The sequence below is a fragment of the Taeniopygia guttata genome, chromosome 1, assembly GCF_048771995.1.
Source record: "Taeniopygia guttata chromosome 1, bTaeGut7.mat, whole genome shotgun sequence".
Lineage (NCBI taxonomy): Eukaryota > Metazoa > Chordata > Aves > Passeriformes > Estrildidae > Taeniopygia > Taeniopygia guttata.
This window is the reverse complement of record NC_133024.1, coordinates 62,059,532-62,071,550: the sequence shown is the minus strand read 5'-3', so window position 1 is coordinate 62,071,550 and position 12,019 is coordinate 62,059,532. Positions and strand designations below refer to the sequence as shown.

General features: G+C 39.7%; 1 protein-coding gene across 8 annotated transcripts in view; it reads left to right on the top strand.

Annotated features, from left to right (window-relative positions):
• DHRS12 (dehydrogenase/reductase 12) overlaps positions 1-12,019 on the top strand; it is a 28,762-nt gene that overhangs the window by 8,549 nt on the left and 8,194 nt on the right. For 6 of the 8 annotated variants that reach the window (XM_041716269.2, XM_002195131.7, XM_072929376.1 and 3 more), the window contains 2 exons: positions 2,119-2,211; positions 3,019-3,100. In XM_041716269.2, coding sequence (XP_041572203.2) covers positions 2,119-2,211; positions 3,019-3,100 — 175 coding nt within the window. Of the gene's footprint in view, positions 1-2,103; positions 2,212-3,018; positions 3,101-12,019 lie in introns of all 8 variants that reach the window. The other 2 variants (XM_032748349.3, XM_072929383.1) reach the window with 1 other exon arrangement.

The following is a 12,019-nucleotide window of genomic DNA, read 5'->3' as shown; positions in this document are numbered from 1 at the left end:
GTTTCATTGGTTTGTAGTGACTAAGCCCAGAAGAGTAGTAGAGTCATGGGAACAATGAGTGTGTGTCTAGGGGACAGCAGCATGTCTGGGAGCCCATTTCAGATGCCAGTTCATGAGTACACATAGCATAGGAAACACAGGAATCCATGCATGACTGCAGAGCTGTGATCTCACTGGGATTGGGCAGAAATAGTTGGCATGACTAGAGTGCTGGTGTAGATGTATACCCTTGCTTGTTGTACTGATTTTGGCTGGAGTAGGATTAATTTTCTTTACAGTGGCTTGTATGGGGATGTGTTTTGGATTTGTGCTGAGCACAGGGTTGATAATACAGAGCTGCTTTTGCAATTGCTGAACAGGGCTTACATAGAGCCAAGGCCTTTTCTAGTTTTTGTACTGACACACTGGAGAAGAAGTTGGGGTTGCACGGAAGCTTGCGAGGAGACACAGCCAGGACAGGTTATATTTCAGACCATGTGACATCATGCTCAGTATGTGAAGTTGGGGGAAAGAAAAAGGAATGAGGATATGTTTGTGCTGGTGGCTTCCCAAGTGATTATTATGTGTGATAGAGCCTTGCTCTCCTGGAGGTGGCTGAACACCTGCCTGCCCATGAGAGGCAGGCAGTTAATTCCTTGTAAAAAGCCTAAAATGCCTGGTATTCCCAGGCAGTTTTCCATCCAAGTACTAACCAGGCCCAGCCTTGATTAGTTTCTGAGATCAGACAAGATTGGGTGTTCTCACATATGAGTGGTATGCTCATAGGCTTGCGTTTTTTTGCTTTTGTGTGTGGCTTTTGCTTTCCCTATTAATCTACCTTTATCTTAACCCACGAGTTCTCTATTACCCTTCTGATTCTCTCCCTGATCCCTTTGGTGAGATGACTGCCTGTGGAAAGAGGTGAGCAGTGCTCTCCTTAACTTTGACAAGGCTTTTTACATGGTTTGCCTTATCCTTATAGTCAGTTTGGAGGGATGTGGTTTGAACTGGTGGATGAAAAGGTGGGTAGAAAACTGTCTGGAACATGTGGTTTAGAAAGTAACAATCAACAGTACAGAGCTGATCTGCTAATGATTTTTAGTGGCATCCCTCATGAATCAATACAAGGGCAAAACCTGATGACATCTTTTTAAGAGCGCAGGTGACAGAATGAAGTGCAGTCTTTGCTTAGCTGGATGGAAAGCTGATGGCAGAAAGAAACCTGGAATGACAAGTTGTCCCTCTGTGAGCACTGTTCTAGGGCAAGGGAGGCCAAATGTACCCCCAGGCTGTATGAACATGAGTCTAGCCAGCAGGCTGAGGGAAGTGCATCAATTAAACCTTTGTGAAACTGCAGCAGGAGTCCTGTGCCTGACTTTGGACTCCCCAGGATGAGGAAGTCATCAATGTCCTGGAGTGAGTCCAGCAGAGAGTGGCTAGGGAGATGAGACGTGTGATGTATGAAGTGGCTCTGAGAAGGCTCAGATGGGTCTTGCTGTATTCTACAGCCATGTGATGGGAGTATGTAGGGAAGGCACTACCATGCTTCTTTTGGAGGTCTTCAGTGGGAAGACAAGAGGCAGCTGACACAGATTGGAACAGGGACAAAATTCTGAGTAGACTGTAGGAAAAATGTTTTCACCATGAGTGTGTTCAAAGGCTGGAGGCTCAGAGCAGGGGGCTCAGACAGACTGGTGAATCTCCAAGTTTACCAATCAGCCTCCAGAGGTCTCTTCCACCCTAGATTATTCTCTAATGCTGTGACCTTGACAATTTCCTTGGAAAGTTCAGCCAAAGAGAAAGCTGCTAAATTGTTTAACCTGAAATTTTGCAGGCTTTGCAATGTTTTTCTAGTTCTCTGCTGTACCTGACTGTCTGTCACATATACTTATCTAAGTAGGACTCTCTCTTAATAATTTTGGCATTAAAAATCTGTGTCTCAAAACAGCTGAATAATGACAAAACATATTTTAAGGACTAGACTTAAATTTTGCAGTTGTGCATGTTAAACATGTATTAGTTGTCTTCTGGAGACACTATTTTTTTCATACTACTTAAATACCTTTTCACCTAGACAGGCCTAAACAGGATTTCTCTTCACTTTCTCTGTTGATTGTGTCTTAGTTTCTTTCCCTTTAGAACATCTTCTTGCACATTGTGGATATATCTAATCCCAAGGAAATATGGAAATTTGCTGAAAAATTCCAAAATGAACATAAATTAAATGTGTTGGTAAGTTCATGTACTTTAATCATGTGTGTCTGTCTTGGGAGTGTATAGCCAATGAATTTGTCTGAGAGGTCACGTAGACTTGACAGTTTGGCCCACAATTTTCTCCTTAATTTTCTCTAAATGTTTTTTTTTCAGGAGTCTCCATGGTTTGCTTGCTCTTGTCCCTTCTCAGTTAACATACATGTGCTACAAAAAAAGGGAAAAGCAATAATTTTGTAGCTGCATCTTTGGAGATACCATACATTTTCTCTTTTACTTTTATTGCTAATAACATTGCCCCTCTTAAAGCTAGACCTTCTGAAAGGTTAAACTTTGCAAAAAGTCCAAAGACTAAAACAGAGCCATGGAGAGATGAAACAGTTAATCATCGTGATTGGCACGGGGCTCAGTGCAGTTGCCCCTTTATTTACCAGTGAAGATTTGCTCAGGGGGCTGTACCACAGCTGAGGCACCTGGAGCAGCTCCTTTGGTGCTTACTAGATGAGGACCATGTGATAAAAATGGGGAAATAACTTTTGAGGAGTGGCAGTGGACATGCAGGAAGGTGTGTAGGGGTAGATCTTTTTTGAGATGGGAAAGAAAAGTCTGAGCTCCTTCTGGAAGGTAAGGCAGAAAAATAAATGTGTCAGAGACTGTGCTAGCTGCACACAGCTTGCAATCATGTTTTATTGAACAAATAAAAGCTACAATATGTAGCTTTGTTTTGCAGTGTCAGAAAACAGCAAATTAACGTGGACTGCTCATATGTGTGGATTTCCTTGTAGATATTTGTGTTGAATGTTTTTGTTTAAAGGAGTTGTTTTGCAGATCAACAATGCGGGATGTATGGTGAATAACAGAGAGTTAACTGAAGATGGACTTGAAAAGAACTTTGCAACAAACACTTTGGGTGAGTATTGAAAGTTTTCTTCTGGAACATACTTTTTTTGCTTACAGAAGTGTGTTTTTATAGCTGAGTTAGTGAGGTACATATTCCTGTTCAAAGTGGGATCATAGCATTGCTATGCCAGGGAAGGAACCAGGAAGGAAAAGAAGAAATATTAGAGCTTGTTTGGAGTGTAATTTTTTAATTTCTCAATTTTTCAGTTGTTCTGATATCAGCATCTTGATTTATCATAGCAGAAGTGGAAAATGGTAGGTTGATTCTGAAATTTGCTAGGAAACTTTGTTCTGAGGATTGCTGCCAATAATGCTCTTTGTAATAATTGTGTTTCTGGGGTTAGGATGGAGCTTGGAACACGTTCAGATGTTTTAAGAGACATTCAGATGTTTGAGTGGGCTTGCACAGCCCTGTTTTGTGTGACAGAGGTGATGTGCTGTATGCAGTGCCCTGGACACTCCTGAGCAGGTGCAATCTCCAGGCAAGGGATTGAGCACTACTGGGCAAGTCTTGGGCACTCCACGTGAAAGGGGCATTGTGTGTGAACTGTGTGGCTGTGGGGGCACAAGGGACAAGTGATGGGAAGCAAGTCAAGAGAGAAAGTGGAGATGTGGAAGGGCAGGGAAAATGGTGAGCCTAGTGGAAAGTTTCCCTACAGAAGCTATGGAAGAGAGGTGAGCAAACAGCCAGCCAGCAGAGAGCTATCTGACACTGCTGCTATCTGTAAGGCTGAAAGCTGCACCTCTTGTAAACAGACACATGGTGCTTGCATCAACCCAACAGTCCTGACACTCTTCTCCCTCTGCCTCTGTACAGGGTAGGTGGATTCCTCAAGAGACTCTCTTTAATATATTCAAAAGTGATACATTAAAGAAGAACTGTGGTGCTTTGTTTCTGTGTTTTCCTCCTGTTCATCATTATCTGGAATGGGGATGGGGAAAACCTAGTCTGTAAAAATACGGCATTTACAGAACTAGTATAATCTGGAAACCATTGTTGGTTTTTATTCTTAGCCTTTTTCCTGTGTTGGTTCCTTATATCTTATTTATGTTTGAAAACTAACATTTTAGTATAAATGTCTTGTGCTTCATTGTTGTTGTGCACACAGCTCATTTTTTTTCTGCAAGTCTGAATGCATTAAACTGACAATTAAATCAAGTATAAAGGCAGAGATTCATTTGCTTCACACTAATCTTCTGTTAACATTCTTCTGTTTCTTATGGTCAAAAAATTCAAGAAGAGTATTATATTGCCATCAAATTTTCCTTGGCTGCATAAGTACCAGAACTTCTATCTTGAGGGATCTATTCACCTTAAATTAGTTTTTATCCTCTTGTGGTCTTTCAGACAAAAACCCAGCAATGTGGAAAGAGAGAAGCAGAGTGGAAAAACACAACAGTCTGAATACAAAAGCATGTTTTGGTTTACTTTTAGACATTGAGGATATTAAGTGCTGAGGAGCTGTTCTAGTGCATCACTTGAATTATTTTGTATCACACAAGCAGAAGCAGCAAATTCTGCTTTTCCACCTGTAAATCAGCCTTATTAGTGGTATACAGCTGCACAGAGGAAGCTGAATTATAGTTGTAGCAAACTAGGAAAATGCCTGTATTATCTTCTGTGGGTGTTACTTATAGATCTCCATTATTCATTCATGTATCACTTGCTGCATGATTGTATAAGAAGTTTAAGGAGGTAAATCATCCTCTGTTGTCCAACTTCTTCAGAGTTCAGACAAGGACTGGGTTGTTTGCTTATATTGCTTCTCTCTAGACAAAAATAAGGATTAAACTTTGAATCTCTTAGAACACAGTGGGACTTGGTTGAGCTGTAAAAAGCTGGCAGTGCAACAGGAAGCTCCTGTGCTTGCAGGCCAGATACACATGAAGGACCAAGGCTACAAACTACAGTTTTTTTCTTCAAAGTCAGGGGAGTGGGGTAATAAAGCATAACATCTGGAGCCACAGTAGGAGACAACTGTGTGGAGAAAGACCTGTCAGTGTAGATGCTCTGTTATTTCCCTAAGTACTAGGTGCCTTTGGCTGTGTTTCTCTTGGAAGAAGTTAATTTGTTTCAGTAACTGTCTGTGATTATAGGTTCCCAGAGAAAAACTTGGCTAAATTAGATATAGCTGGTATATAAGTTGGCTGTAAATTCAAATGTGGTTTGAAAGAACAAACTAAATTCTCCTCTCTGCCCCAGTAATGCTAAAGCCTGAAGGGTGACATGGACTCAAGGCCCTTGTTTGGAAAATGTGTAGTTGTCCCTCGCTTGACTAATAAGATAGAGTAATATCAGTATTTTTTTTAGATCTTTACATGTAGGGTGTTCCTTCCATGTTGCTTTCACTTTTTTTTTCCCTACCTTGTATCTCTGGTCTAGTAAAGGGACGTGTAGGTCTATCTAAAACTATCTAAAAATGCAAGACTGAAATATAACATGCTTTAAATGCACACGTCACTGTTTTTGAATTCTGTATCTGATATCTGATTAACATTTCTATGAGCTGTAAAGTTGCTCATTTAGGTGTCTGAAATGCTGTGGAGCTTTTAAATCTAGTCTAGGAACGTTTTTCTCTTGACTGATCTGTTAGTCCATTTTTGAGCATAATGGATGTCAGTGTTCAGTTCTAAGTGATGATCTGACTCGTGAAACATACTTTATATTCTGATCTTTTTTTGGACTACATGAGACAAAAATGACTGCATAAGTCCTCTTGTATGAATATGTACAAAAATAACAGCATTTAGAATAGAAAATAAAATTCCCTTAATGTAAAACACAGCTGACTGGCTAATTGAGGATGGGAACTGAAACAAGAGGTGCATAGTTCTCTCTGGTGCTGTCAGGATATGCAGATGGATGAAGTTCATAAAAATGTAAAATGCAGGTTGTGTATGATTTGTTTAATATTCAAGTTCAAACAGTAAAGTGCTTTGAGCAGGTGGTGGCATCTGCATCTGTCCTGGTGCCTGTGGTACCTTTACAATGAGTCTGAGGCACAAATGCTGCATGGCTCGTTGTGGTTCTGTTGTTGCTTCAAATGAAATACCTTGCCTTTTTTCCCTGCTAGAGGCTCAAGAATTGTTGTCTGATTGCTGGAGCTCAGTGAATGTAGAGAGGAAAATGGAACACTTAGACTGTAATGTGGGAGCACTGGCCAGGCACAAGTCTGAAATAGCACTTTGTTGATTGAAACACACTTTCAAATAAACCAAATTGAGTGACTCGCTTGGCATAATGTGGGCAGATTTCCTGCAGACTTGCCAATCCTAATGGGCAGATTTTTTCTCTCTGTCCTCTAGTTTGTGATGTTGTGATATTTCTTCCTGTGGGCTGACCGTGTACTCAGGGTTGTACCCAGCAGCTGGGCAGCAACAAGCAATCATTTTTTCTGATGAATCTTGTAAACTTCTGAGTCAAAACTTTTTAAAAATTAATTTTGTTTTACTTGTTTTAGTATAACTCCCAGCAAAGCTGGGAGTTAATACTGGTGGTATTCAGTCATTTGGAAAAAACCTTCAGCATTTATAAGCATGTGGAGGCAAAAGCAGCATGTTCTTATTGAGGCAGTAGACGTTTAGCTGAAACAATCCTTTTTCCTCTGTTTTATTGCCTGCTTCATTTTGCTTTTATTCAACATGTCTTCCTGCTTGACATGGAAAAATGGCATGTATGTTACTTTTTTATTGCTACTTACCAGGCAAGGGGATGCTAAAACACACTCAGAGATAAATGATGCTTCCAGTATGCATCTTTTCCTCAATCTAATGTGCTCTCATGTTTTAATAATATATAGACATATATACTTCCACACTGTGCAGGAAGGGTTACAGCCAGAGGAAATAAGATGTTTGTCTGTCATAGTAACACGCTAGCCCATCTATGGCAAACTGCCTAACCTGAGTATATGTTTGTCAGTCTTTTCCCTACCCATGAATTTAACTGGTATTAACAGAATTTAACTGTATCTAACTGTATTTAACTGGTGTTAACAGAATCCAGTGCAGCCTGGTCTTCTGAATCACTTGGAAGTCAAACAACTTGAATATCAGCTGTCTGCTGTAAGTTCAATGCCTGATCTTTGGCAAGACAATCTCATCTGTGAAAAAGAGGCTGTGGTTCCTGTTTTCTTTCTAAAGAGCTTTGAGACTTATGGATCGGAGGTGGTATGTGAAAGGATAAGGTTGAATATGATTGCACATGCAGTAACTGTACTGAAGCCTGGTTCCCAGGAGACAGAGGAACCCTTATTGAGATGAGCTTTGTCATTTGAGGGAAATGTAAACCTGTATTTTGTGTTTCATGTTCATTAGCTCTTCCCATACACTCTCAGTTATTGCTAGTGCAGTGGAATTGGCCCTTGGAGACAGCACACTGCAATCTTCATTCCTGATCTCTTACTCAGGAAGAGACTCAGGGATGTCTCTTACTGGGAACTGCATAAACTGCGGGAAAAGATGATCAGGCCAATGAAGAATGGAACTTTATTTGGTGGGTGTTTTTTTTTGTTTGTTTGTTTGTTTCTGTGGTTTGTTTTTACTTGCACTCAAGAAAAGCAAGCCAGTTTAACTGATTTCTACCAGATGAATGAGTAATTGAAATCTGTACAATAAAATTTTTTTGGTGGTGTTCGGTGTTTTTGTTTGTTTGTTTAGGTTTTTTTTTGTTCCCACTTTTTTCACAGCTAAAATAACACTGTTCCTAATAATGCTGCAAATCTCAGGCAGATGAAACACTTCACTTAGTATGGTGCTGGCTGCCTGCCCTTATCTGAATGTTAGCATGGCAAAAACCTCACCAGTAATGTGCCACTAATTGCCAAATAGAACATCAAGCAAAAACATTATGGAATCCACCAAGACACTTGGGTCCACAGTAATTGTATCATCAATTAATTTGATGTTATAAGCAGGCAGTGGGTTTACAACGTTATTTCTGCTGAAACCATAATTTTCTTCAAAGTTGATTTATAAAGTACAGATTTTAGGGTCACATTAAATCTTAAAGCAAATCAGAGTATATGTTTGTGTACTTTTATTTATGTCATGTCCTATTAATTTTCAGTCTGAACTACGTGAATCCTAAGGAGTTTTCCAGGTTCTGGCAAACTGATCTAAACCACCAGCAGTTTGGAAATCTGCATGCACAGTGTTTGTTTATATTTTCTGTTAGGGCTATCCTGTGTTTTGTTTACTTTCATGTTTCGGTACAGCAAGACTTGCAATTTTTTGTAAGACCAGTGTCTAACACCCTGGAGGCTGCTGTCCTGTGCACTAGGATAGTTTCCATTTTGTTCATGTCATGAGACCCACAGTGGAATAACTGTTGCAAGAACATGCAGAGCTACCTTTCCACAAGACCAAACAATAGTGTCTTCCACAGAGTCCCTATAGCTTCTGCATCATGTCATGGGAAAAGCAGCATAACTTTAGGAGTTTATGAGGCAGTCAGGCTGAATTTTGTAGTTTTTGGGCTTTTTTTGAAAGCCCAAAACAACTTACTATAGAATCAAATGTTTATCGCCTCAATGGTGCCTCATTTTCTACACATACGTCATTAATATTTCACTCTGTGTTTGTGAAACACTGAATTAGTGCTTTTCCAGGTTGGCAGAGGAGTTCACTGTATGGAGTAAAAAATTTGATTTGTTAGTTAGAGCACAGTATCAGATTACTTGACTGAATTGAGAGGATCTCAGACCAGGTGGAGCAGTTACCAGACAGGCCACAAGGGAATGCATGGTGATTCATTATTTTTGTCTTTATATTTTTAAGTAAACATGAAACATACTATGTCCATGAACAAAGTATGTTCTCATTAAATGCCATGCTCATTTTAGTGGTGTGTGCATATCTAATGCATAGACTGGCAACCCACCCTGTCTACTTTACCATATGATAAAGTCGGTTTATGGTGTGTAATGGTGTTGCTCTATAGAAAAGTTTTAATTACTCTGTATTATACATGATTTCCTATTATGGGAGATCAGCTCCAAGATGTAAAGCCTACAGAAGTTTTTCCAAAGAAAGCTAATGGTAAGAGACTGTTTATCTTTAAAATAAATTGTACATCTATCCCAGGAGCATTTTTAACTAGAGAAAACATGGCCAGCTAGTACTGTGTCGAACTTCAAGAACAGGGCTGTAGCTTGTCCAGTAGGTTTTGCAAGTCAGCTCTTCACCTTGGAAAAGTTCAGTGAGGGCAAGATTAAATCCTTTATATGGGTGTGGTAGACTGGGCTCACCTTCTTCTGCATTCCTGTTGCTTCTGAGAAAACTCCCAAATTCATCGTGCTGGACTCCTTTGTGTCACAGCAAAAACTTCTCATCAAAGGGAAATATTGTATGCCATTTATTTCACTGATTTTTTTCCCCTGTTACACCAGTGTGAGACAAGCATTCAGGCCATGTGGACAATGTACCTTCCAGTGACAGGAAATGGTGATGCACAAATCTGGGCCCTGTCACAAAGTCCTAAATGCAGGTAGTACCAGCTGTATGTTCAGCAGATACCAAATTACTGCTTTCAGTGCAAGGCACAGGACTATTGAATGTTGCCTTTTCCTTTCATGTACCTTTGTGTTAAACCATTAAAAAACCTCAACAAGACAACTCAACTTGTACAGTTCGAACACAGTGATAATCAAGCATTAACCACATTTGATATGCATTACCTTTTTAAACTAAGCTCTGTGGGAGGAAGTTTCTCCTTTAAAGACAAAAATTTTTTTGCATCAAGTAAATGTGTTAGAATGCTCAAGTGCTTGTTTTGGAAAGGTTGATATCCAGTACACTGGTATTAATAATCTTGTATTGGCAAAAGGACATGCAGTTTGGATGTTGCCTTGATTTCCTTTCATAGGGGCAGAGATGAATGTAGTTTCTTCTACCAAATCAGACTTGGTTTTCCTTGCAAAGTTGTTTTTAACAAGAAAAGTTTCCTTCTGTTTTTTTTGGGTTTTTTTTTTGTTTTTTGTTTTTTTTTCACAAGGATGGTGGCAGGCAATGCCTTTGTTTGCTACTTTCCCTTTTACTCAGAAATTAACTTCTGTGTTAGTGCCTGCTGCGATACAGCAGTGCTGGACAAAGTACCTGCCGTGAGGTACACGGCTGTGCCAGGCCTGCACTGACTATACTGAGCATTCTCCCAAGCTGTTGGAATGTCACCATCAAACTACATGCCAGCTTTTGCACTGATAAAAATGGGGAGGTCTCAGTTAATGATGATATATTCTAACCAGCAACAAACCTTGTTGATAAAGTATATCTGTTCTGCTATTACTGTTCTAAATTTCTTTTCCAGGCTTTTTTATCTGACAGACCAACCCAGGCAAATAAGAATGTGTAATATCCAAGTATTTTTGTCAAAGGAATGAGGAGTTTGTGTTCAAACACTTAAAATGGGGACAGTAGTTGGTGAAATATTTAGTAGTGGGAGAAATTAAATGCTGCAGCCTTAATGCCTGGTGCATTATGTCTGTGTGTGTTTTCAGATACTGTTGCTTACCATAGGAAGCTATGATCAAAACTGCTTTGTGCTATCTCAAAGCAAATGAGCTAGTGGTTTTGTGGGGCAAAGATGGAATGCTCTGGCTTTGTGAGATTTTGTGAGTTCTTAATAAACTTGAGGAAGAGAGGAGATTTGGGCTTTTAAATTAGTTTGTGGTTCTAAATAAGCATATAAACTTCTCATAAGCTGTAGTTGCTCTAAGCAGGATTTTTGGCATTGGACATTTCTCTTACTCAGCTGGAAAACAAAACAAAACTCGGTTGTTAATGAGGCAACATTAGTGTATTCATCTTTGCAGCTCTTTAAAATTAACAAATCAACTCTTAAAAGTGCAAATTAATTTGCAGGACAGTAAAAAGGAGCATCGTCAGAGCTGGTGCATTGCTGCTCTACCATTAGGATATGCAGCTATTTAAACAAGACATGCTGTTACTTTTTTAAGAGCCCACAGCCAAACAGCATTAAACCCAGGCTCTCAGCTTGTACTGAAGTGATTTTTTTTTTTTTGTAAATTTTTTTATCCCCCCACATCGCGGCAGCTCCCCTGACAGTCCGCGGGAGTTCTTGTGCCGATGATGTCATCGCTCAGCCTCCCCGCCGCTACCAGGGAACATGACCGGGCTCTCGTCATTCACTGGCAATTGCCTTTGCTCACATTTTCTGTGAAGACAGGCTGCATTTACTCATCTGCAATGCATTTGCTTAGTTTGATTTGCCAGGGTTTTAAATATATTGTGTGTGTATGGACATACCTCTGATTATACAGAGAAAGTGAAGGCTGCTGTAACTGACAGGGGAACTGAACAGTTTGTTCACCAGACATGTAACGTGTTTGATTTTGGTACCATATTTATAAACATGCTGTATTTTAACTGGATGATCTCATTGCCTCTGTGGAAGAGAGGTTATTAAGACATACTTCAGTCTTCATGCCTAGTGAAAAACATGGCCTCAGTAGCTCAAGGAAAAAAATGTGTTTATCACTGATAGAATTGTTGAACTAGAGCCATTTGTAAAGACGTGAGAGGGAAGTAGATGCAGAAACACTAGACTGAATGGGGCTAGACTCATTTTCAATTACATGGAATTTTTTAAAAATACATTTTAAACAGAAAAAAAAATCTCTGTGTTGCACATGGTTGCCTGAAACATTGCTAGGTGTGTCTCTGTGTCTGAATCAAACACACTGACAGTTGAACAGTGTAATAACAGACTTGATGATCATGGTAATGGAATATATTTGTGTGGTGTGTAAAAATCCTTGTTAAATGAAAACTATTAAAAGCAGGGAAGGACACAATTAAGTTTCCAAAAGTAATCTTAGCTCAGCCTTGTCAGGCAACATGTGTATTTTTACCCCCAAGGATTCCTTATCTTCCATAATGGTCATGCTGGGGATTTAAGGGGTGGTTTTTT